At 66.5% G+C, this 25,612-nt stretch overlaps 1 protein-coding gene across 4 annotated transcripts in view; it reads left to right on the forward strand.

Moving 5' to 3' along the window:
- KCNAB2 (potassium voltage-gated channel subfamily A regulatory beta subunit 2) overlaps positions 1 to 25,612 on the forward strand; it is a 59,834-nt gene that overhangs the window by 8,257 nt on the left and 25,965 nt on the right. Inside the window, exons 1-3 of one of the 4 annotated variants that reach the window (XM_045858793.1) lie at positions 8,952 to 9,086; positions 13,736 to 13,863; positions 14,871 to 14,912. In XM_045858793.1, the coding sequence (XP_045714749.1) occupies positions 13,787 to 13,863; positions 14,871 to 14,912 (119 nt within the window). In that variant the 5' untranslated portion in view covers positions 8,952 to 9,086; positions 13,736 to 13,786. Of the gene's footprint in view, positions 1 to 8,951; positions 9,087 to 9,958; positions 10,086 to 13,735; positions 13,864 to 14,870; positions 14,913 to 25,612 lie in introns of those variants that run through there. The other 3 variants (XM_045858794.1, XM_045858792.1, XM_045858795.1) reach the window with 3 other exon arrangements.

A 25,612-nucleotide genomic window follows, 5' to 3' on the forward strand; every position in this document is an offset into this window, starting at 1 on the left:
GCCGAAAGCCCACCGTCACACCTGGAGCCGGGGCTTTGCACTCACGCACAAAGGAGTGGGAGTGAGGACGGGGCCTCCTCAGGCCCCACCTGCAGGCAGAGCTCAGCGAGGAGCTCAGCAGCCTGGAGGGGCCACGGGAAGCCAGGGTCCGCTGCCTGTTACTAAAGCTCACCCGAGGGTGACAGGCCAGCAGGTCCCATTAGGGGTGGGTGGGAGGCCAAGGTCAGTGCCTTTTCAGGAGGCCAGTGTGTGACCCCTGGGGGGATTTTAGGGAGCCCCAGAGCCATCAGACATGCCCCCTAGCAAGCACCCTTCTGAGGCTTCTGATCCCCCCGCAAAGGGGGCCAGCGCCCCTGCAGTTCCCCCAGGGGTCCGACTGACACTTACGTGACGCGCAGGGATCAGAGCGCTGTCCAGGGCTCCGGTGCCCACCGCATGTGGAGTCCCCGTGGGTCAGGGTCAGCCGGGGACAGCGGCCTCATGCTGTGCCAGGCATGGTGCTAAGCACAGGAGAGGGGCCCTGCTGGACGAGATGGCCAGAGGGTCCCCATGTAGGTCTGGCCAGGAGTACATGGCTCCACTCTCTCTCGTGTTTACCCAGAAACTCGGCCAGGCACATGGGACCACCCACGGCTCTCTCCAACAGGCTGCCCTGCCTGGTCACTGCCCGCCACCCACGCCCCCACCCCGGTGCGGGTTCACCCAGGGGTCTGGGCAGGGAGAGGCCCCGGTCACACCTGAGGAAGGGCCGAGAGTGTCCAGGGCACGTGGAGAGACTATCTCTGAGGCCTTCTCTCACTCTGGGGCGTGAGCAGTTAAAACCCAGCTCTCTGCCCGGGAAGCAGCTTGGAGCCCGTCCATCTGTCCATCCATCCACCCACCCAGCGCGGGGGCCGCCTCTGCTTCCTCCCGTGTCAGCTGCTCCCAACTGCTGAGTCAGGCTTCGAGACGCAGTCGCCACGGGCAAGGCTGTGCCTTCCCCGCATCCCTGGAAGCGCGCTCCGCGGCGTCTTCTGCTACCGCGGCTCCGCTGTGCGCCCGGCTATGAGGGGACGCGGCCTTTCCCCACCCCCCCACTGTGGGTACCGCCACGGGAGCAGGGGGCAGTACCCACAGTAGGTGACAGTGATGCCCTCCCACAGACACTGGGCATCGCTGTCACCGCTGTCCTTGCAGGGAGAGGGACGGCGTGCATCCTCGGACCTCCCCCTCGCTCTGTCCCTCCTCTGATTGATGATCCCGCTCAGAGGTTCCAATCCTGATGCTCCAGCCGGTACTCAAGTCGCTGCTGCTGCAGCCTCGGCCCAGGAAGGGCTAGAAATGCTGCCGTCGTGGCAGTGCTGCTGATGGTGGCGGTGCTGGTGGTACTGGTGCTGGTGGTACTGGAAAAAGTGGTGGTGCTAGTAAAGGTGCCGGTGCTGGCGATGCTGGTGTAGGTGGTGCTGGTGGACTGGAAAAGGTGCTGGTGGCGCTGGTAAAGGTGCCGGTGCTGATATAGGTGATGCTGATGGTACTGGAAAAGGTGCCGGTGCTGGTATAGGTGGTGCTGGTGGTACTGGTAAAGGTGGTAGCACTGGTAAAGGTGCCAATGCTGGCAGTACTGGTAAAGGTGGTAGCACTGGTAAAGGTGCCAATGCTGGCGGTACTGGTAAAGGTGGTGGCACTGGTAAAGGTGCCAATGCTGGTGGTGCTGGTATAGGTGGTGCTGGTACTGGAGCTGGTGGTGATGGTACAGGTGGTGCTGGTGGTGATGGTACAGGTGGTGCTGCCGGTGATGGTAAAGGTGGTGGTGATGGTAATGCTGGTGGTGGCGGCCGTGGCAGTGGTAGCCACGGGGGCCCTGGGCCCCATGTGAGTCCTCGGGCATCGCGTGGCCGCCTCCCAGGGAGCTGTGCGTGTGGCAGCCGGGAACCACGGCCTCCCTGGGGCCCCCTCACTGGCACTGGTGGGAAGGGGATCCTGGCTGTGGGCCCGTGAGACCTGTGGGCTGTTTCCCACTCAGCGTGAAGGGCAGGGCTTGGGCTTCCCCAGGGAGACGCCCTCCAGGCAGGCCGTGAGCGGGTCCCTGTCCTGCAGCGGGAGCCCCTGTCCCCTGGTGGAGGTGGCCCGCCTGCTCCCGTGGGCCCACGCCAGGGACGGACCTCCCTCGTTCCTCTGTTGTCTTCCCCGAAGGCCAAGGTCAGCTGGTTCCGACACCAGAACGGGTGAGACGTGCTCTTGGTGTCAAAAGACCAGCAACCGATGGCGAAAAAAAAGCTGGGGTGGGGGAGGATGAGAGACCCCACGTACGGCTGCCCGAGAGCTCTGTGCCCCCCCAATGCTCGCACTCTCGCACACGCACTCGCACACACGTACGTGCCTCTGTGATCTCCCGCTGCGAGTAGCCCTCACCTCCCCCTGAGCCCCGACGGAGAGGCCGCCCCGGAGGACGTCCGCACACGGGAAGCCCAGCACCACCGTCCGGCCGGCCCAGGCTGGAGCGCCGGCCGGTGCGCCGGGGAGGCCCTACCCAGGCATCCATCCGGACACACGGCTGGGCTGCAGACCGCCCGGCTGACGGACAGAGTGGGCCTGCGTGTGCGTGCCCTCACGCACGTGCACACCCACGCACACACCTTTGGATGCACCAGCCCCGCAGACGCCCCCGCCGGAGCGTCTGCCTGGGCAGTCCTGGAGAGTACCGGCCCGCGGGGTAGAGCGTCTCCCCGGGTTCTCTGGATGAGTTTCCTGGGAGACAAGGGACCGTGACCCACTTCCACCGAGGGGACGGGGAACCGCTGCTAAAGAAAAGAAGGAGCTGCCGTGTGACCTGGAATTCACCTTCGCCCAGGGACGCTGCGGTGGAGTCCCCCCCCGCGCCTCCTCCCGGGACTGCTGGGGGTGACGCGGGAGGCCTGTGGTTTACCCGGGGCGCTCTCCCTCCCTCTCTCCCTCTCCCCCCCCGCTCTCTCTCTGTGTCTCGCTCTCTGGCAGGTGTTCCCATGCTCCCGTGATGGGCCACCCCCCCCCCCCCAGGATTCAGGTCAGATGTCCACACGGCCAGTCCTGCTTCTGAGCTTGCATTTTTCCTTTTAGTCCGTTAAACGTGTTTCTTAAATAAGCTTGTTTTCGAAAGAAACTCGCTGCCCCTGCACGAAAGGCAAACCCCGAGCTACCTGTCACAACCCAAAGGCACGTGCTGACCTGGCAGACAGGACACTTTGGAGAGAGCTCGCCCAGGCGGACGGCCTCTCTGGAGAGGTGACATTGGACCAGTGACACGAAGAGTGTCCCAGGCGGAGGGACCACGCCTGCAGGAGAGGGGGAGCGGCTCCAGCCAGGGACTGAGGAGGAGCCCAGAAGAGAACACCGCGGACGCCCCACCTGGATGGCTGGGGGCATCTCAGACCAGACACACGCCACGGCCGCAGCCTGGCCCCGGACACCCCCACCCTGCTGCACCCAGCCACGCCGCCTCAGGAACCGGCAGCTCTTCTCCAGAAACCTGGGGGTCACCCCACACCCACCTGCGGGACTACTCTGGTCGGGGCCTCTGGACTCCGCCAGCTGGGGGTCGCCTCTCCCTCCGCCCAGGTCCAGGCCACCCTGGCTCCCACCTGCACCGTCGAGCGGCCTTCTGCTGAGACCCCTGCGCGCGCTTCTGCCCCCGACCCCGCCCGTCTGCCCCGCCACCCGGAGAGCTAGGAGAGTGCAGATGGGCTCACCGTCGTGGGAGGAGGCCGTCGTGGCCCCTTCTCTGCGGGGAGGCGGGCAGCGCAGGGCTACGGTTCGGGGCCGGACTCCCGGGACCGCGGCGCACCAGGTGACGCGCGCAGGCTGCCTCCACCACCACTCGGAGCCTCAGTTTCCTCCGCCTCCCTCATTGGTTGGCCAGCATTAGCACCGCCCTCCCACGGCTGGGGGCGGGGCAAGTGAACCAGCGCACCTGAAAACCCTTATCCCAGCGCTCGCACCTGGTGCATTCCGCCGGGCACCTTGCACCTCCTCCGCCCACGCGCGGTGCCGGGAGCACGCGCGGACGGCCTGAGCCTCCAACCGCTGGAATCCGGCCTTTCTCCCAGGACCGGGCGGTCGCCGCGCACAGGCGGTGGAGGCGCGGCCCCTCTGAACTGTGTTCGCAACCCAGACAGAGGGCAGGTGGCCCATCTGCGCTGATCGGGAGGGGACGCGCGCAGGGTTTACAAACACCGCGCTCGTTCCCTTTCATTGCCGTGGCGAGAACCAGAACATACAGTCTGCCTGAGCAACTCAAGTCAAAAAATAAACGAGGCACAGTCACCAGAAATAGTCCGGCCTCAGAGGTGGCGGCCTCGTCCGCCGCCAGCTGTCCCCCGCGAGCCGCATCGCAGAGAGCGGCATGGGGGTGTGTGTGGGGGGCTTTCCGTGTTTACCTGGAAACAGGTAAATCAGGCCTGGGACCCGGCGGTCAGCCAGAATTACTGGCGAAGGAGAAGCAGGTCAATGAGGACTCAGAGCGCACAGCGCCTTGGCGCCTCTCCCCTCCCCCCCGCACCCCTGCGGGGCAGTGAGCCAGGGGCTCGGCCAGCAGGCAGCATGGGGGTCACCTGTGACCTGAGGGGTCCCCTTCCTGACACAGAATGTCCCACAAAGGGACAGAGCTTCTGCAAGTGCTGTGAACATGGTCACATCTGTCTGAATTCATTTCCATGGATGTCACTTTTTTGTTTTGTTTTGTTTTTTATTTATTTTCCGAGAGAGGGGAGGGAGGGATAAAGAGAGGGAGAGAAAGAGAAACATCAACGTGTGGTTGCCTCTCATGGGGCCCCAACTGGGGACCCGGCCCACAACAGACGTCTTGGGTCGTAGGTCGGCAAGCAATGCACTGAGCCGCACCCTCCAGGGCATCGCTTTGTTTTTGATGACATAGGTCAGAGGTCTGCAAACTCTGGCCCAAAGGCCAAGTTCAGCCCCCGACCTGTCTTTTTAAATAAAGTTTTATTGGCACACAGCCACGCCCCTCCGCCCACATATCATCTCTGCTGCTGTCACGCAGCAGAGCTGGAGAGTTGTGACCGGGAGCGCCTGGCCCATGTGGCCTCTTCAAGGGTGACTGTGGCTCTCCCTGCACCAGTGTGCTGTCCCCTGCCATAGATGTCTTTGTCACACGCTCGGGCATCCTGGGAAGTACCCCGCCCGCCTCCCAACGGAGGGTGGGATCTTCTGTTCCTTGGGGCTTTCGCATGCTGACGTTGATTTGGGGCTTCAGAGATGTTGTTGCTGATTAGAGATGTTGTCTGCTGTAATTAGGCTTCTCTTACACAGGGGACCTCTTTCGGCAGGGACGGTGGAGTCGCCGTGGTTAGCTGCTCCGAAAGGGAGATGTGGGCTGGCCCCTGTCTGCCACCTGTGGACAGCTGCAGCCGTCAGAACACAGGGCGCCTCCCCCTGACTCCCGGGGGCTGGCGGGGTGCCCAAGCCCACCTGCGGGCCACCCACCCCACTCTGCTCCCCAGACAGCTGAGGGGGAGAAGCAGGAGGGACCCCACAGGGCGGGGCTGAGCAGGGCCGGGAGGGACCTCCTTTTCCCTGCGACATCGTCCAGGCGCCCCCTCCTGGCTTCCACGAGTTGGAGTGCAGCCACGTCAAGCCTCGGGGTGTTGCGCTGCATCCGCCGCACACTGGGGTGCCCTAGGCAGGGCCTTGGCGGAAGGGGGTCCGCTCAGTGGTCCACGGGGCCAAGTCCTGGATTCCATGAGGTCTTTTCACGTGGCCTGTCCTGAATGCTTGGAAAATGTGCATGTCCCTGGGGAGGAGCCTCCCAGCAAACAAAGGTGCAGGGAGATTTCAACCTCGAAGTTTCCAGTTTGTGCGAAGGCTCTGGGAGACCCGTCACCCAGGACACAGCTGGGGGGTGGGGACTGGAGGCGGTGGCACAGGGCCCCTCCGGGCACTGGTGCGCCTCCTGCGTTCACCCACCCCCCCGCCATAGGGAGGCTCTGGACCGGGACGGGCAGAGCACCGCAGATGGTGCAGCCCCCGAGACGGGTCTGCCTTCTGGTGCCACCATTAAGGCGGATTAGCGCGTCCAATCCCGGACAGCAGGCTGCGATCTCACAGGATGATCCCAGGGTGGGCTCGGGAGTCATTGCACCACCCGAGATGCGCCAGACGGGAGGCGGACGAGCTCCCGGAGACGGGGAGCCTTCTGGAGCTCAGCGCTGAGCCCTTTGCAGGGTGGCACGCGTGGGTGAAAACCACACGGGGGGGGGGTCACGTCCGAGGAGCGCCCAGGAAGTGAGTGTGGGCAGGAGGGGCGGGTGTGTGGCCCTAAGGGCCGTGTGCAAAGCAGAGGAGGCGCATCAGGCGTCTGGGGCCCGGTCTCTGCAGGAGCGAGGGCGGCCTTCCACGAGGCGTGGTGGCGACGGAGGCAGGGCCGTCCCGGAGCAGGGCTCAGCAGGCCTCTCCTGCAGAGGACCGGAGAGTGAGTGGGCGAGGCTCAGGGGCAGAGCAGCTGGTGCAGCTCCTCCGCTCGGGCACGTCACCGGGGTACAGTCGCGCCCCGGGTGCTGAATGGCCTGGAGAGAGGCCAGACGGAGGGCGGGTGCTGAGGGTGCCCAGGCACTGGCGTGGGACCCTGGAGCATCACATTCCTGCCCGGCGCTTGCTGGCCAGCTGGCCTCGGCCCGGCACCCTCGTCGGCGCAGTGGGTACCGGCACCCGGCCGCCTGTGAGGCTCCGTGGGAGTCCCTGGGACGGCTGCGTGAAGCCTGCTGCTTGACATCGGCCCCAAGTACGGCTGTTAGTGATTGAGTCGGAAACCTTCTGCGGAAGCTTCGAAAGCAGCAATGCTGTTTACCCTCCGTGGCGTGGGCGGGCAATGCCAGATGTCCTCGAGTGCCACGGACAGCTGCGCGACCAGGCAGGGCCTGTGGTCCCCAGAGAGCGGCAGAGGGCCCGCCGGGGAGCAGTCACCAGGGAGGGAGCTGACTTCACGCCAATACAGGGGCCTTTCCCTCGGCTTCCATTGTCCCCGGGGCGATCTGCTCAGCGCTCCCCTGGGTGGGGATCTTGCGCAGGGGGCTGGTGTCTGGGCACTGGACCGGGCTCTGCTTCTCATCCCGGCATGCGAACCCCGTCTTTTCCACAGTCCGGAGACACGGCCCAGGGTCCTGGCTCCGGGGACCGGGAGTCACCGCAAGGCAGATTCCGTCAGTACTTGCTGCTCAAGTTGTAGAAGTATCTAGAAGCCCTCTGAGGCCTCTACCTGCTACCGCAGTCACCCCACCCAGGGCCTGGTGCTGCCTCCTTCACCCCCTGATCTGACCTGAGACACCCCCAGCCTCACTCCTGCCGTAGACAGCCTCCTCCGCGAGGAAGAACATTCCAGAAGAGTCTATGCCTCTCCGCCAGGGAAACAAAACTTTCCCAGATTCTGCTGATGGCCGTGCCAAGGCCGCCCTGGCCAGCAGGCGACTCGGGATCTAGCGCGTGGGCACAGCTGGGCCAGGTGGCAGCTCCCTGCCACGTTTCGACCCAGCTGGAGCCCGAGGCCCAGGCACCCCAGTGCGGAAGGCGCACTTCTTGGGGACCAAGGGAGATATTCCTAGCTTGACCACCCAGCCTTCAACGGTCGCCTGCACTCCTGGCCCAGGGTACAGAGACCCTAAAAAAGAGTTGGCGGGCCCCCAAGGAAACTCGAACTACACGTAGGGGTCAGGAAAGAAGCCACGGTTTGAGGGCGGGTGCGCGTGGCTACGTGGCAGGCAGCCCGACTGTCGCCTGCTGCTCCGAGGTCCGTGAGGGCGGGAATTCAGTCTGCGTCGGAGGACACTCGGGGTTGTGGTGACGAGCTGTGCCACTGGCAGGAGAGGGCGCCTATGCTGAGTCAGGCCGAGGGGACCCCCTGGGGGAGGTCGCTGTGCAGGAGGAGGGAGGAGCCCCGGCCTGGGGCCAGGCCCACGGGTTCTGTCCGCTCGGGCCCTGCTGGGCTGTGCGGCCGTGGGGAGACCCGAGGAGGCGTGGGCCCCGCCTGTCTGTCCGCAGAAGCGCTCTGGCCCGTGAGGGTCAGAGGCGGAGAGGGCGCGGCCCGAGGGGTCAGCCAGCCGCACGGGTCCCCCACTCTCCCTCGGGGTCTCTGTTCTTCCCCTTTCCCGTCTGCCCTCGCCCTCCCCTCTCTCCCCCTCTGGCCTCTCCCCGGAGCCCCTCTCGACACCTCTGCTGTCCTCCGTCAGTCACGAGCACTCACTGAGCGCGCCGAACTGTTCAGGCCCCCCTTCCCTTTCCTCTTCCCCCCACCGTGGCCCCGCCGGAGACCCCCAGTGGCACCCCCCGACGGACTGAGCGATGCATAGGCGCTGAGCTGGCTGCCGACCCACCAAGGCTGCAGAGCCTCCTCGCCGGTGGGGCCTGGGGGGGTGGGGGCTGTTCCTTCCCAGCCCTCCCTTTGCCTCGCTCTCCCCCAGGGGGCCCCCAGGAAGGGAAGGCAGAGCAGGGAGAGGCTACAGACCCACAGCGGGGGCACCCCCTCCCCGGTCCCCCCTGCTGCCCCACCCCCACATCGTCTGCTTGTGCCTGTGGGGTCCCGGCGCAGCGCTGGGCCCAGGGGTGGGATGCGGGTGGGACCGAGCCCTCCCCACCAGCTCCCCGCCCAGTCGGGGGCCTCTGAGCAGGGCCCAGCCCTGAGCACAGCTGTGGAGTCAGCCGGTCCCGGCGGGTTCAAAGCCCAGCCTGGCCTCTCTGACCCCCAGTGTTGTCACTGGAAGAGGGGGGAGCAGCAGTGCCCCCCCCCCCCAGGGCCGTGAGGACAGCTCTGGCACCAGTCAACAGGAGCTCAGACATCCCAGGGCAAGCTGGCAGCTAGCTGTCCTGCCCCCTCCCTGCCTGAGGAAGGGGTGCAGCCTCCTGCCCTCGTGGTGGCGGTAAAAGGAAGGCTGGGCGAGGGCCCCCCCCCCCCGCGGAGCCCGGGACTGGAGGCCACACCCCGGCTCCCCGGGGCCCGGGCTTGCCCTGCGTCCTTCTCTCTGTGGCGCCTCCTGCCACCCACTTCCTGGTTGGCCCCGCGGACCCGTGTCTGCTCACCTTCCACCAAAATGGCCTTGCCTCCCGCCCTTCCGACCCAGGAGCAGGTACCAGGGGGGTTCCAGGGACCCCGTTTCCCAAGATGGGTTTGGGGTGCGTGCAGAGCAGGCCGTGAGTGCTCCCCTGCCGTCCAGGGTGCGTCGGGCCAGCAGCCCCCTAGACTCCACACCCCCTAGAGGACTGGCTGCAGCTGGGGTGCAAGGGGCCCCTGCAGACGCCCTGGGGAACCGGGCAGAGCCTGCATGGTCACCTATCGGCAGAGCAGCTGCAGGCGCCCCCCGGTGCGAGGGCATGCCGCGACCCAGTGACGGCCCAGTGGCGGGGAGGGCGCCAGCTGGCAGCCAGCGGAGCTGTCCGACCGTGACATAGTTCTGCCACCAGAGCTGCTTTCATCCCTGGAGCAACGAGGTGCCTGGAGATCAAGGGCACCCCAGGGCCACCTCTGTCCCCACCGTGGGGTGGGAGGTGGCGCCAGCTGCCGGAGCAGCCCCTGCAAGCTACCAGGGCTTCCCACCCGTCTGCTGGCTCCCGGGAGCCCCTGGCCACCTCTGGGTGGAACGTGGTTTCCCAGTCGAGGAAGTGAGGGTCCCTGTCTTAAAAACAAAATGAAGGGGTCCCCCCTCTTCAGGGCTGAGTGCAAGGCCACTGGAGGACCCCAGAAGCCCTTCCCCACCTGCAGTCCTGTCCAGGAAGGGTGGCCTGGAGCCCCAGCACCACGGTGCAGGCACCCCATCGTCACTATCCAGGGGAGGAGGGGGCAGGGCTGCGCAGGGAGCTCCCTGGTGCCTGAGGGGCCCCCTCCCTGCCCAGCAAAGCCGGGGTGCTGGGGTGCTCCCCAGGAGAGGCTCCTCCTCCCCATCAACCTGGCTCTTCTGTGCTTCTGGACCCAGGGCGTGGTCACAGCAGGAGGCTGACAGGGCGGAGGGGGAGCTGGGCCTATTGCTGAATGAATGACTGAGGGGCCGTGGCCCGGGCACTGGGTTACAGGGGTGCCCAGCACAGGGGGCTGCTCCTGAGGTTCCCCCGGACCAGCTGCAGCTCTCGAGGTGGGTGAAGCCCTGAGCCCCCTCTGCCTGGAGCAAGGGGAGAGCCCCACGCGGCACCCTTCCACCTGCGCTCGCCGGATCGGGGGCTGGGGGGGCCACCCCGTGGTCAGAGCCTCTGTCACCTCTCAGGGAGGTAGGGTGGCTGCTCCCAAGACTTGGGGCCCGGGCCACCCACCCCTGGCAGAGCCCCCCGCAGACCCCCAGCCATCGCTGTGCGGGCCCTGCTGCAGCGGGAGCCGCCCCCCCCCCCGCCCCCCGGCCGGCGGGGGCAGGAGGCGGGGTGAGACTGGGTGGGCTGTGCAAGGGGGTTTCAGTGTCACTTTGGGAAAGCCGGTGCTTCTCGGCAGCGACCCTTTCCCTGAGCAGCGGCGTCGGGGAGGTGTGGACAGGGCCCCCCCCCCACCGCGGTCCGGGACACTGTGTGGGGCTCCCATGTCCGTGCTCAGGGCAGGCGTGCGAACGTTGCCCCTGGAAAGACCGGGATGTTCCGTCTGCGACCTTTTAAAGAAATTCTCGGCGGGGCTCCCTGGCCCGGATGCTCCTGCTTGAATCTGGCCACGTGAGGTCCGTGCTGCATAGCGGCCGGTCGGTGTGGGTCGCCGGGCCGCCCAGGCCTCTGGGACTCGGAGGAAAGGCAGGTCTCGTTCATTGTGGCAAAGAGCAGGGCCCCTGGCCGTGACCCCGTCCTCCCTCCTCCCGCCACCTGACTCTGAGCAGGGCCTGGGGGTGCCGTTTGGGCACGGAGTTGTGGGTCTCCAGGCCCCTCCCAGGAGCGGGGCCTCTCGGCTTCTCCCCCGGATCAGCGCCCCACGTGCACGCCGATTCGGCAGCCGCCCTCGCCAGGGGCACTCGGTCTTGGCCCCGGCCTTGCTCAGCGAGAGAAGGGGGTCTGGCGCCTGGCTCGGCGGGGGGCGGGGGGGCGGGGAGGAGGGGGTATTATGCAATGCAGGCGCCCTTCCGGCTCGTGTGGTTTCGAGCGGTTACACCTCTTCCTGTCTCGCTGAGGCACACAGTCGCCGCGGTGGTTTGTGCGCGCTGCGGCCCCGGAGAGGTGGGGGCTTATCCTGTGGGAAAGTCACAGCCACGCTCGAGGGCGACGTGCGAAGGGACGTCCCCGAGCCCCGCGGCCTCCGGGACGACCGGGGATGTCCGAGGCGCCCCGGCCGTGGCATAAGCCCACCCCGTCTGCCTCCCTCCCTCCCTCTGCCAGCGTTCACTGAGCAGCTGCCACGTGCCCGGCGCCCCCTGGGCCCTGGGGCGCGCCTGGGGTGAACCAGAGCCGACATCCCCGGAGTCTCAGGGCACGTGGGGAGGGAGTCGCCGTGGGGGACAGTCCCTTGTTGTGCGGTCACCTCCACGGTAGCCCGGGCCTCGCACCCGCCCCTCGTCACACTCGGGTTGGTCTTTGCGACCAGTAGGACACACCTCTGAGCCGCAGTCACGAAAGACATCACGGCTGGTCTCTCTCGAGTCTGTCCTCCGGGGGAATATCCGGGTGACGGGGACCGGAGGCCGGATGCCCACAGCCGCGTGCACGAGGCGTGTGAGAAGAGGAGCCCCCCCCGCCCCGCTCCAGCCAGCCCTCAGGTGGGACTGCAGCCCCAGCTGGCCTCCGGCTCAGCCTCGAGACGGACCTGAGTCAGACCGCCACCCCGTCTGTCCGCAGTTCCTGACTCCGAAACCGCCACGTGGCACAGGCGTGCTGTGGGACACAGGCGTGCCGTGGTGAGCTGCTTGTCGCGTGGCAGTGGATACCATGTACAATGTTGTCGTGCTCACGACCTCAGCTATTAAGGGACAAGCCTTCCGGAACCTTCACACTTCCAGAATGATCCAGACTTCGGATGTGGCCACAGGGGGCCTAAGAAGCACAGCCCCTCCCTGCCCCCACCCCATGACCTGGAGTCACACCTGTTGCGCCCACGAGAGGTTAGCCCTTTCCGGGGAAGTGGGAAGGACCAGCGGCCGTCTGAGCGCGGAGCGGAGAGGCAGCGAGGGAAAAGCGGACGGTGCGGCGAAGCCTGAGGACCCACAAAGTGAGTTTCCGCCACCCTCCCGACCCGGGATGGGTCGTCCCAGGCCACCCGGAGGACGGAAGTGGGTCGGTCCTAGCCCGGCCCGAGAAGAAGACAGCAATGCATGTGGCGGGCTCCGGCAAGGTTCTGCTGTAGGAACCGTCGCCCCTCCGGCACACAGCGCGCTAACTTGCTCCCCCACCACCTCCCGCTCGGGGACGGGTCCAGCCACCGGGGCTCCCCTGAGCTCCAGAATCTGCGGAGGGAGACAAGCGTGGCCTTGTTTTCTGGGCACCGGCAGTGGCCCCCGCCGCCCACGGGAGGGAATCGTACTTGAACGCACCGAGGACGACCCAGAATGTGCTCCCCAGAGTGCCCGGGTTGAGGCCCCGCCCACCGGCAGAAGGGTGCTGGTGGCCGGCCACGGTGGGTCTTCGGGGATCCGGTGGCTCCATGTCGCCCGCTAGACCAGGTGGCACGTGCAGTCTGGGCCCACGGGGTGGCCTGGGGCACGTCTGTCCATGGCGATGGCAGAGGCTCCGGGGCTGGTGCCCGATGGCCAAGGCCAGAGCTGGTGCGTTGTGGGTGTACTTGGTGGGGGGAGGCAGCAAGGTACACGGACGCCGGAAGAAGGGAGGAATGGGGACCGACCATCCAACCTCCCGTACCCTCCCGGCCTCCCTCCACGCCAATCAGATGGCAGCTCAGTCACCCAGAACACCTGGACGGCCCAGCCAGGCCCGCTCAGAGAGCGTCTTCTGTGATTTCATGTCTCCATCCCGATTCACAGGCTCACGTCTGACCTCTCTTCGCAGGATCTTGGTTTAGGCCACTTGTTCACTTTCTTCTCTCTCCTGGATGCGCTAGATTCTTCCCAAGCGGCCGTGGGCGAGAGAAGAGGGGGGGAGGGGAGAGGGGCCGGGAGCAGAGAGAGGAGAGGGAGACGGGAAACGCATGGGACCGAGGCCGCCCTCGGGCCCTCGCCGCACGGCCTTCTCCGGCCCAGCAGCCCGCCCGGTCAGAGCCAGCGAGTCAGGAGGGAATGCACGGGCAAGACCAGAGGCACGGTCCACGTCGCCTGATCGCAGAAGTGGTGTCCCCTCGCCTGCGCCACGTGCTGCCGTCAGGAGCAAGTCACGGGGTCTGGTGCTCAGCTGAGCCACAGGGGTGGCACAGGCTGTGTGAGAAGCTGTCTCCTTAATGTGGAGCGGGGGCGCCAGGGGGCTGGAGCAGGGGTCGGGGGGGTGAGGCAGCGAGGATGGGCCTGGGGGACGGTTGTCCTGGTGTGGGGCAGAGAGTCCCCAGTTCCGGGTCCACAGACTCCCTCGGGGCTGCTGTCCCTTCACTGTGGGCGACAGAAGCCTGTGCCCAGAGCCTCAGCCCAGCAGCCGGGGAGGGGGGGAGGGGGAGGCCCCCCCAGGAGGGGCGGGGTGGGAGAGTGGAGAGATGGGGTGCAAACGCTCATGCTCACTGGACCCCGGCATGGGCCTCGTCTGAGACCCCGTGTGTCTCTCTGTCTGTCTGACGGGTGACATGCAGAGACCCCTGCATTGGGCCCACATCCTCGCAGAGCCCCCTGGCCAGACCCGACTGGTTTTCTGTAACCAGCTCCCCCCTCCTCTGCTTTCCCCCCAGCACCTGCCCTCGTGAAGAAGCGCGCGGGTCCAGGCAAGTGAGGCCAGCTCCATGTATCCGGAATCGACCACGGGCTCCCCGGCTCGGCTCTCCCTGCGGCAGACCGGCTCCCCCGGCATGATCTACAGGTGACCCCCGCCCCCAGGCCCCCAGGGTCCGCCCCGACTCCAGGAGGGGTCCCCCTGACGCAGAGGGAAGGCCCGCGTGAGGCCCACGGGGCCGAGAGGTGCGGAGGGTGGGCGCCTTCTCCAGGGGAAGGAGCAGAAGCTCCTAAGGCCAAAGTGGGGAGGAAAACCCAAGATTCCCCAGGTGGGATGCAGCCGGGATTAGTCCCCTGTCTGGGCCCGCCCCCACTCCTGAAGTGTTCCACTGGAGGAGACAGGCCCTTCCTGGCCTCTCTTCCTCTCATCTGACACGTCGGGGTGCTGGGGAGGGTGGGGGCGGGCACCCTTGAGGAGCCACTTCCAAATCCGGCTCCGGGTGTTTCCGGCGGCTGCATCCCAGGCGGAACCCCAGGGAGGGCGGCAGAAGGCATTGCCCGAGCACAGAACCCAGAACACGGTCGGTCCCCAAACCCTGGCGCCCAGGTGCAATCCTGGGGGGGGCCGGTCAGTCCCGGAGCAACGGGAGGGACCTTCCCAGATAATGGTCAGGGCCCCAGCCACGGAGGGTGCCCCTGGAAACCGCAGGGAAAAGGGGCGTCCCTCTTTCCTCCAGACCCTGGGAAGAACCCACAGTCACGTGCAGACTTGCCGGCGAGGCGGATGGTTCTCGGTTCGAGGGTTTTCCACTGTTGTTCGGGCGCATATGTCGTTCAAATCCAAGACTGCCCCCAGGGTTTACCTCTGGTCTCAGCTCCCGCTGCGCGGCGCAGCGCGGCAGGCGCGGAAGGACCCCACCGTCCCGGCAGAACGGCCTCTGCCCCCGCGCGCCACTGGGTGGCGCTGCCGCCGAGCGCTTGGAGCCCGGCGCACCTTCCTGCGGGCCCGCGCCGAGTGGATCGCGGAGCGGAGCGGGGCGGGGTGGGGCCGGAGCCGCGCGCGTGGCGGATGCATCCGGGCGGGCACCTCCCTGTGGTTAATGCCAATTGTGGACTCTCTTCTCTCCCTCCTCTCTCCCCCATTGCTGCCCGCAGTACTCGGTATGGGAGCCCCAAAAGACAGCTCCAGTTTTACAGGTAACGAGCCCTCCGTTTCCGCAAACCCGCAAGCTGAGGGCAGGGGAGCGGGCGGGAGGGCCGTGCGCCCAGGCCCGTGCGGCGGTGGTTTCTCCGAGGTAAAACGCCCCGACGAGGTCCGGCTGGCTCTGTTCTCTCGCGGAGCCACCTCCCCGGGCATTTGCACTGTCCTGATTGATGGAAGGCGTGAAGCCGGCTTCGGCGTGCTGATCGATTGGGATTTGCTTTGATTTGAGCGAGGGGACTTGTGATACCTGCCTCGCTCGCTCTCGGGCTCCACCGTAAAGCTTCGCTGTCCCATCGCGGTTTGCGCTTCCTGGGTTCTGAGTAAAAGACCCCCTTTCCCTTGGGGTGGAGCTGAGTTGCTGCCTGGGAGTCATCCAAGGCCAGCCCCTCCCCCAGGACCCCGCTCAGGGAGGGGCCGGCTCCGCACGGCCTCCTGATGCGTGTCCTTGCCCGCGAGGCGGATGTTCCGAGAGCAAGAGGCGGTGTCCCCCAGGGACGTGGTGCCAAGGGGCCAGGCAGGCCAGGCTGCAGGGCCTTCTCCGGCTGTCCCTTCTCCCTGTGGGCAGTGGGCGGCCTCTTCCCCGCCCGCACAGCAGGGACGGTGCCCCTGGAGGGCACGTGCTTCCCGGGAAGTCTCTCGACTCTACATACTTCCTTTGGCATTTTCTCCTGTCGGGAACACGCCAGGGTACCGGACCGCGGGTCCGCTCCGCCGCCCTTGGGACTGACTGTGTGGGGACTCGGTGCGTGTGGCTCCTGGCGACGGGGCCCTGGGGTCTGTGGTGCATTTGGGCGTCCGGGCCTGGGAGGCACCGGCGTTGCACACACCTACTGTGGCGGGACCGTGGGGCGGCTCCTGCGAGGACGCACCCGGAAGCTCGGGCAGCGGGTGCAGGGCGCGGGCTGGGTCCCATGTGGCTCTTCCCTTCCCGCAGCCCCGACACCTCGGGCCGTGACCGCGGTCCTGGGTCCCTGGGCTCGTTCTGCCGCCGCTGCTGTCCCCGTGCGCTCTCCCTCACTGCAGAGAGCTCCGGAGAGCGGCGGCCCGAGCCCAGAGCTCTGCTGAGATGTCAGCCAGGCGTGGTTTTGCCCGAAACCGTTAGGGCTGCACGTGGGCCCGCGCATGCGTTTATGGGACGAAACATTCACCGTGGCGTCTGCGTGCCGGGCCCCCGACCCGTCAGAGGGGGCTCCAGGCACTCGTCGCTGCAGGGTCGGCCTGTGAGTCCAAACGTGCCCTCGAGCGGCATTCTCCGACCCCCCAGCTCCCGGGAGGAAAGGAGTGGGGGAGACGGGCAGGCAGGAAGGTCCTGCAGTCAGACGGCCAGCCGAGAGGGCCGGCCCCCAGGGGGGAGCTGTCAGGATGAAGCGGGAGAGAGTTCCGCGCCGCCCACTGACCCGTCGGACACCACGGACCCAATGTCCGGCCCACCCTCTGCGGGCCCCCCCCCATGGGCAGCCTGCCCCCCACCAGGTCCTCCTGCTGGAGACCTGAGTCCCCACCTCCCTCCCACCTCTCAGCTCCGCGGCGATGCCTCGGGCACTGGCCACCCTACCTTTGGATCAGAGAGGGGTTTCTTCACACGGACACTCGGGTGTCTTTTGTGGGGCCTCTGATGAGCCCTCTGAGGGGGTGGGATCTTTGTCCAGCGCACTGGGTGCCACTCCCATGGGGCCTCCGCATCACCCAGGCCCCGGCAAGGCTGTCGGTGGCTATTTAAGTCAGTACGGGAGCGCCTGTCTAGACCAGGGCGAAGGTGTTCAGGCATGCCCCGCCCACACCCTCCTATCCGTCAGCTGTTACACAGAATGCCGCGTGACAAACAGTCCCAGCACTCCCTGCTGTGCGGCAAGAGGCGTTCATTTCTCGCGTGTATGTCGGTGGAAGGACCAGGGTCAGCCCATCCAGGGTGGACTCGGCTCTGAGCTGCGGGTTGGGTCCAGCTGCTCATCCTCCAGCCCCTCCTAACGGGGGGACATCCCAGGACCATCCTCACGGCAGAAAAGCCAGAGCACAAGCAGACACCTGTCACGTCTCTGAAGGCCAAGGCTAGAACCCACACACTGTCACTTCTGCTCGTTCTTCTGGCCGAAGCAAACCTCATGACCCAGCCCCATGTCAGAGGGCAGGAAAGATACCCCCTCCCCTCCCCATCCGTGGGAGGAGCCAGTCCCATGGTACAGAGAGGGACAGAGGATCGGCCACAGTGATGCCACCTACCCCAGGCCCACATACTCCGGGGGTACCCAGAATGCAAAACGCCCCTGGAAGAAGTTGAAGGAGCTGCGGGGGGTCCCAAGAAGGAAGGGGTCGCGGCCCACCGAGAGTCAGGGTGGCTTCACTGAGCAGCAGCGCGGGGCTTCAGGCTGGACCTTGCAGTCTGGACCAGATTCAGTGCGGAAACCACAAAGAACATTCGCGACACCTGAGCCACAACTCAGAGAGGTGCGAGAGAACAGGAAACGGTGGCTTCGCAGACGTGCCCCCGGGGCCGGCACGGAGAATGACGAGCAGCCAGCCTGCAGGGGCGGACAGGAGGCTGCTGGGGGGGGGGCGGGGCCTGGAGCGCCCAGCTACGGGGCTCGAGCTGCCCCAGGGCGCACCGGGGAGCCGTGGGCATCAGCTGAGCAGAGGGCAGGGGCCCGGCCCTGCCGCAGGAAGGAAGTGGGTAGCAGGGAGAGGCTGGGTGTGGGCGGCCAGCAGAGGTGGAGGACGGCCAGACCGAAGGAGCCCCAGGAAGAGCCGCGAGGGGCAGGGCGAGGGAATGGGGCATCCAGAGCCACGCCCACGGGCCCATGAAGCAGCCACGCCGCGTTGGCAGAGAGGAGCACCGGCCTGAGCAAGGGGAGGGTCGGCCCTCAGAGCGCGTCAGGCTGATGGCCGCCGGCCGCCGGCGAGGCCCGGGGCCACCTCAAGCCACCACACCTGACAGACGCAGCGGTCTCGGGCCTTCGAGAAAAGCCACCGTTTCCCCAGCTGGGCCTTTCTAGGCGGCAGCGCTGCCGGTCCCCTCCGTGGGGGTCCCCTCCTGGCCACACATGTGCATGTCGTGCGCCTTGTCCCCCGGCCAGAGCCATCCTGTCTGCTGGTGTGTCGTGGGGGAAAGAGCTCAGCCTCTGTCCGAATTCCCGCACGCGCTGGCCACCCTTTTAGCTGGAAAGTGATGTCATGCTGAGACTTTTTGGCATCCTGGGGTGACCCCAGGTACCCCTAGGGTCATGACCCTGGGATGGGAGGTCAGCATAGCCTCACCCCAGAGCTCAGCCTCAAAGCATCTCCCCCAAAACTCCAGGACAGGCTGTGCACCATGAGGAGGGGCCCCTGCACCCCTCCCTGGTGGAGTAGCCAAGCAGTGTCCAATAACAAGCTTCCAGAAACTTCTGGCCATGTATAGGTGCTGAGTGCCAACTGGGGCGCATCCCAGTGCAAGGGAGGCGGGGCATCTGCAGGTGTGCTGAGGGGGGGTCTCCTCAGACCTCAGCCCTTTCCACGCGGGTGGCGGTCACACGCCACGGGGACCCCGGCTCCCCTACCGCAACCACCGCTGGCAATGTGGTGGGGACAGGGCTGCCCACCTGGGCCCCGTCCTCAAGTAACAGAAAGCCCGGGCAGCCCCTTTCCACCCCACGGTTCGGGATCCTGTCGCCCGCTGGCCCTCGGTCGCCGTGGAGACGGCGGGTGGGTTGGAAGGGACGGCAGGACCCGGGCCGAGGCCCCCGCCAGCCCCGAAGCCCGAGCCGGCCAGCGTGCTGCGCATCTGCACCTCCCTGAGCTTTTAGGGGAAGCGGCACTCCTGAATTATTCAGCCCGTTCGGCCGAGTGGAGAACGCCCTCTAATAGGACTAATGGACTTGCTGCCTCCAAGCCCGAACCCTGGGGGACGCTTCTCACTCACCGCTCGCCTCTGCAGCGACACTCCCTAATGAGAGGGCTGCCGCCCCAGCTCCTCCCAGAAACTAGGCTGTGTCCTCTGCCACAAGCAGACGCCAGGAAGGCAGGTGAGTGGCCGCCAGAGCCTGGAGTCAGCGGCAGCGCCTCCTGGGGGGTGCAGCAGGGGGACAAGTGTCCGGGGACAGAGTAGGGGAGGGATGGTCCTCGGGGTGCACCGGGCTGATGGGAAGTTAGACCCTCTCCATTGTTTTAAAGTAGAAAACTGCGCCCAAGAGCCGGCCCTGGGTCGCTGGAAGATGAGCACTGGGGGCGGCAGCGGGGGTGGGGACGCACCTGCGGGCACCTGCTTGCTCCCAGCCCTGCGGGCGCCGCCCTCTGCCCTCCCGCCCAGGGAGACCCGGTGTCCAGCCCCCAGCCTGTGGGGCTCCCCACTGAGACTCAGCATCGTCCGTTTTCCTGGGAATGGCAACAGCACGTTTGGGGGCTGGGTGGACGCAGGGGGCTGAGCTGCGGCTGCCCGGCGGGGCCTGGCTTGCTGACCACCCTGGGGCACCGGCAGCTTTGTTTTTGCTCCGAGGCGAGGCGGCACCTTGCTTTGCAGGCTCTGCGCCCCAGCGGTGACAGTGATGCTTCCCTCTGCATTCCCGCTCTCGGGAACCGTGGCTGGTGTGAATGTCGTTGCTTAAAGAGACGGTTCGGGACCCCAAGCCTGATGCTTTGGGGGCTTCTGGTACACAGCCCTCAGCTCAGAAATCCCAGGGGAGGGCTCTTCAGGGTGGTCTTGCCTCCCCAGACTTCGTGAGGCTCACGTCTTTCTTCCTCTCCTCTCTCCGTGTCCCGGGGGTCATTTCTGTCAGCTCCCCCAGGGCTCCCTGGCCCTCCACAAGGACAGGTTTGCAGAAGGCAGACCGGACCCAGCTCGGGAAGAGGCTGTAGGCGCAGCTGTCCTTAGCCATGGCTATTGAGGGGGGGCTGGTTTTTCTTGAGGTGGGGATGGGGTGGGGACAGAGGGGGAGGCTGGAGGTCACTGCACTTCTGAGCTCTGGGAAGCGAGAGGGCTGGCAGGGGCCCCCAGGACGGGCTTGCCCTCCCTCCTCGGGTCGTGTCTTCCCGGGTCCCCTTTGTCCCAGGGCCTGACCCTGCTCCGGTTGCCTTCAGAGGGGAGCGGAGCGAGCCCCAGCGTGCGGAAGGGTGGGGAGCCTGGCTCTGCTCTCTCCAAACCTGCAGTACTGGGGACCAGCAGGCCCCTCTGTGGGGCCAGGCCCTCCTCGAGGGCCTTATAAGGGGAAACACTTCCCAGCTTCCCCAGCTCCTCCCAAGCTGTGCGTGGCCCCCTGGCCACGGACCCCCGTGGGCAACAGGCCCTCGCCTTCCCCCCTTTGCCCAGGGGCTGCCACATTCGCCCACTCCCCACCTCTCCCAGCAGCCCCTGGCCCGGGGCGGCACCAGGGGACACTCACAGCAAGGCCGCTCCCGGAGCTGTGGTCAGGAAGGGCGGCGAGCAGGGAGACGCTCTAACGGCACGGGGTGTCAAACCCGTTTTCGCCGGGGGCCACAGCAGCCTCGCGGTTGCCGTCAAAGGGCCGAGTGTCATTTCAGGACCATATAGGTGTAATCACTCCTTAACAGTTCAGCGCAAGCTCGGCACAGCTGCCGGGCAGAATTACAAGGTGCCGGGCCGGATGAAACCAGGCGGAGGGCCGGATCCGGCCCGCGGGCCTTGGGTTTGCCTCCTGCGGGCCAAGCCCTGGCCACCCCCCGCCCACACCCAGCACCTCGGGCACTCGTGTGTTCTCTGCAAGACCAGGCCGTCACTCGCGTCCGCACTGCCTCCTGGCAGATGTTTTCTGGTGACATTCGGCACCTGCAGAGCCGCCCCTCATCACCCACCCCCGTGTCCACGTGCACTCTCGCGAGAGGCCTGTCCCGCCTGCCGCCAGCCCCCGCGCCCTGCGCCCCGCTTTGTGCATTGTTGGCCCCTGCACCCCCACAGCTGGGGCCCCGTCTCACACCTCGCTGACGGGGGACGGCGGCGCCCCCCTGTCCGGAACCCGGACGAGTAGCCCCTTGTCGTCCCAGCCCTGGGGCCTTGGCTGGGTTTCCCGAGCCAGACCAGACCTGGGTGCTTTCTCGTGGGCACTGTCTTGAAAGCTAATGGCTATTGATCCGGGCCCGGCTGGGCCCGGGCGCCTGGCGTGGGCCCCGGCTTTCGGGAAGCGCCCCCGCGGCTGCAGCCGGCCCTGCGCCGGTTCCCTCGCTGCGTCCGCGAGCTCTCACGAGCGTTCACGTTCCACACGCACGCTCCTTCCGTCGCCTGAACCGCTGTGTCGGGACTCACCGCGTGGCGTCACGTGGAGACGCCCGGCCCTCGAAGGCTGCGCAGGCTCCCCTGTGACTGGCGGGCTCTCACGCACGGGCCCAGCTCCCTGCTGGCGGGCGTTGGTGCCGTCTGTAGCTTCTGAGGGGGCGTCGTCATCGTTCAGGGCGACCGTGTGGAAGTGGCTCTTCACGTCTAAGCTTTGAGATTTCCCTACTGAACCCATCCCCCCGTCGTTCTCCCTTAAGGCACCCACTCGGTCTCCCTGTGTAGGCATTTGTGGACTGGGACATCCTGGGTGATCACAGAGCCCGGGGCCCAGGAACTCGCGCTGCTGGCACAGCGGCGTGTCCCCAAGGCCGGAGTGCCTGTGGGGGTGGCCTTCCCCGGACAAGGCTAGCGGTGGGGCGAGGTCCCCTGGCACAATCACACCGGCATCTGCTCAGCGACAGGCGTGCTTCCCAGGCATATCCCTTTCCCCGGCCTTACCCGGTAACGCCTCCAGGGTGCGCTGTGCTGCCGCGCCTTCGGCTCTGGGCCTCGGGCCGTCTGCATGCTTCCGTACCCCCATTCTCACTGCGAGCACCTTGAGCTCTGCCGCCTGGAATGCAGCCTCGCCCGTGCTTGCCTCGCGGTGCGGGGCGGGAAGCGGGGGTCCGAGCCAGAGTCCCCAGCCGTGCAGCCTTGGCAGCTGAGAACCTCGTGCCGAGAGGTGTTTATTCCCAGGGGCCAGGCCCAGTCCCCAGGCGCCGGCAGCCCTCCGCGGCCGCTCTCACTGGAGGATGTGTCTCTGCAGCCGCCCTGCCCCGGGGCCAGCGTCCAGCCCGGGCCGTGGGAACAGCGGCACGCTCTCTGCCCCGTCGCCGCTCGGCCTCCCCCGTCCCGACGGCGGTGGCGGCGGCTCCTGGGCGGCACCATGCTGTCCATGACGTACAGCGAGAGCCTGCGGAGCGTGAGCAGCAGGTGCCACTCGGACTGGGCCCTGCACCCCGTCCGCCAGACCGACACGCTGGAGCTGCAGCGGCTGCGGGAGGTGCGGGCAGCCGCCCAGGCCAGGAACATGGAGAGCTTCCTCCGCATGCACGGCCTCTCCCTGGACGGCTGCACCGCCCGGCGCACGGGCATGAAGTACCGGTAAGGGCCGGCGGGCCGGCGGGAAGTGCCTGGGACGCCCCAGGAGGCCGGCGCGGCCGGAGGCAGGTGCAGCCGGAGGACTGCGGCCTGGGAGACCCGGTTGGCAACTGCACTGTACGTTGGGGTCGACATCCCGTGCTAAAAATTCCAACCACACGGACACGTGTGAAGGGAGAAGCAGGGGCCTGCGTGGTCCTGTCCCCCAGAGACCAGCGCCGTAGAGTTTGGTGCATTCTGCCTGAAAAAGAGTGTTTTCTAGAAAAAAAAACTTGACAGAGGGGTAGATGCGCTCTTTCTTCTCTCCGTGCAACGGCGTTGGCACAGAGTGATCAGCAGGGCGGGGTGGCACAGAGGTCAGCGCAAAAGCTTAGTTCGTCGTCTGAAAGGACAGATCCGTCCGACAAATCCGTCCCGGCACTGGACACCCAGCGTGGCTGCTGGGGTGAGGGTGGGCTCCCTGCCTTGGGCCCTCCATCCGGGCTGTCCCCCGTGGGACGTGGTCTTCCCCAGGTGGCCCCCGGGTTGGTTGCTGCAACTGCACCCATGACCACCATGGCAAAGGCTGCGGACAGGGCGTCCCTGTGTTCACCAGGTGACAGGCAGGTGGGGCTGTCCGGAACCGCGGAAGGACAGTTTGTGTGGCTCGCTCGCTCGGCCTCGAGATCAGCACCCGGGACAGCGCTCCTGCCAGCCTGCTCTCGCGGCTGCCGGCCTCAGGGAGGGGCCCGCGCCCAGGGCTGGTCTTTCCCCGTCTGAATCGCCTCTGTAGCCCCGCGCCGCCCAGGGACGAGCCCTGGCCGGAGCCAGTCACCAAAGGCACCCTCCCTGCCCCATCTGTGTGCTGTCGACCGACTCAGCAAATGCCAATAAATACAGGGTGCCCGCGGACACTTGAGTTTCAAACAAACAGCCAACTTTTGTTCTAGCATAAGTGTGTCCCATGAGGTATCTGGGACATACCTACACTAGACAGTTACTCGCTGTTTATGTGACCTTCAGGTTTCTGTGGGCGGCCTGCGTGGTCTCTGGCTCCTCCCAGCCCCGGCCCAGGGGTGAGTGACCTGGCTGGTCTGTGCAGAGTGGGGCAGAGGCCGGCCCTGGGCCGTCACACGGTCTCCTGGGGACACAGTGTCTGGGCCTTCGGCTCAGCGTCTGAGCGCAAGGCTGTGATTTACAGAAACGGAAACACTTCCGCGGGGAGCCCGTTAGGTGGCAGGATTCTCAAGGCTCCGTGCTCCATATCCGGCTGTTTCGAGGGGGGGACCGAGGGCCAGCTGGCCGGGCTGCAGGGCAGTCCTAGTCTGGTGGGGGTTTCTCAAGGTGGGGGGAGGGGGGAGACTCCACGGCTTCTGTCTTTGGCCAGGCACCGGCGCTTTTCGTGAATGCAGCAAATGTTTACGGAGGGTCTCCCTGGCTCCAGGCTGCCAGCCAGAGGCCGCACAAACATCCTGGTTGGGGGGAGGCGGAGGAAAGCCGGGGGCAGCTGGGACCCACACCTTCTGAGGGGGGACATTTGAAGATGTGGGGAAGAACCTTCCGGGCCAAGGGACGGGGTCACGACTCGGGAAAGGGGACCAAGCAGGGTGGCCAGAGCTCACCCCTCACCCCCTGGGAGGCCCCAGCCCCCTCCCTCGTGGACACAGCCCGTGATCAAGGGCGCACCACTGAAGTGGGTCTTGTCCCCCAAGATGTCACGTCTGCCCAGAGCCGCGGAACGGGGTGTACTGGGAACAGGGCAGATGCAATGACTCAAGATGAGGTCATTCTGGAGAAGGGTGGACCCTAAGTCCCAGTGATCTATGTCCGTGTGAGTCACACAGGGACACGCGTGGAAGAGGCCATGTGACGGTGGGGGCAGAGGCCGGAGTGACGTGACCCTGAAGCTGGGAGAGGTGGTGGAAGGGGCCTCCCCAGAGCCCTCAGAGAGGGCTCGGCCCTACGACACCCCGACCTCAGACTTCCAGGCTCCAGAACTGGGAGACAGCCCATTTCTGTGGTTTGAAGCACCCCTGGCTGGTGGCCCGTGGTCATGGGAGCCCCGAGAAACTAACATGGGGGGATGGCGACAAACCTCTCATTTGCCCAGCTCCCTGAGGAGCCCATCTGAACCAGGCTGAACTCCCTGGGTGGCGGGGCGGGGGGGGGCTGCTGCGGAGGAGAGGCGCAGAGCTGACCGGAGCACCATCTGCCTGTAGTGCTGGGCAGGCCAACGCTTATCACCCCAGCTTTGGTGGGGGAGCCCGTCTCTCTCTGGCAGACCCCATCCTGCTGCAGCAGGGGGTCCGGTTATCGGGAAACAGGGTGGCCCCCCATTATTAAAGATCCCAGATAAAAGCCGTCCCACAGTTGCCCATCCCTGTCAGCGGCCGGGCCGGGACCCGGTTGAACTTGGTCTTAAACGTAAGGAAGACAGCGCCCGCAGACGAGGGAGGCTCAGCGGCCCAGGGAGACGTGGCCGTGGGCCCGTGTGCTTGGTCAGCCGACCGGAGCCCCGCAGCCGGGGAGGACCTTTTCTGTTCACGTCCCCCATTTCTTAACTGCCCCCGCGCCTTGCTGTTTAAAATAAACGCCCTGAATTCTTAAACCCACACGCCCCTGTGGAAGCTGCCCCTCCCTGTGCCCCCCGCCCACCACCTAGCCCCGGAGATGGAGGGTGGAGGTGTGGCCTCAGGCGGTGGCTGCAGGCAGGGGCCTGTGGACCCCAGACCTGTCCTTCCCCGGCTCCGCGGCACCAGGAATGAACCCCCACTCCCCACAAGGCCCTGCCTGGCCCTCGTCTGACCCCCTCCCTCCCACCCAGGGGGTTCAAGCCCATCCCTCCTCAGGGCCCTCGCACACTCTGTTCCCTCTGCCTGGAAGGTGCGTCCCCTGGACGTCCACACGGCCGCTTACCCCCGCCAGGGGCGCCTGCGTCCTCGGAGACACTTTCCCGACCACCTGGCCCAAATCAACGCCCAGGGAGCCATTCCACGCCCACCGTCCATCCTGACTCATGGGCCGCCTCACCTCTCCCACCCTCTCTCTCCCCTCGTTTCTGCCCCTCTGCACCCCACTGAGAGCGGGGCCATCATCTGTTCCTGGCACCCAGAACATTCTAAGTCCTGTAAGCACAGGCCGGTGGCGCTGAGTGGCCGTAGGCGGCCGTAATAAAGGGCTGTATGGACGGCGGCATAAGACGACAGCCAGTGGCCAGAGGTATTCTCCGCTGCCCAGAGGCCAGAAGTCTGAAACGTGGGCGTGGGCAGGGCCTCGCCCCCTCCCCCACCCCTGCCCCGAAATCGCCCCCAGCTCCTGGTGGGCACCGGCGGCCCCTGGCGTTCCTCGTCTTGTACACACGCCCCTCCAGCCTCT

The sequence above is a fragment of the Phyllostomus hastatus genome, unplaced genomic scaffold (assembly GCF_019186645.2).
Source record: "Phyllostomus hastatus isolate PE091 unplaced genomic scaffold, TTU_PhHast_1.1 phas_scaffold_182, whole genome shotgun sequence".
Taxonomy (NCBI): domain Eukaryota; kingdom Metazoa; phylum Chordata; class Mammalia; order Chiroptera; family Phyllostomidae; genus Phyllostomus; species Phyllostomus hastatus.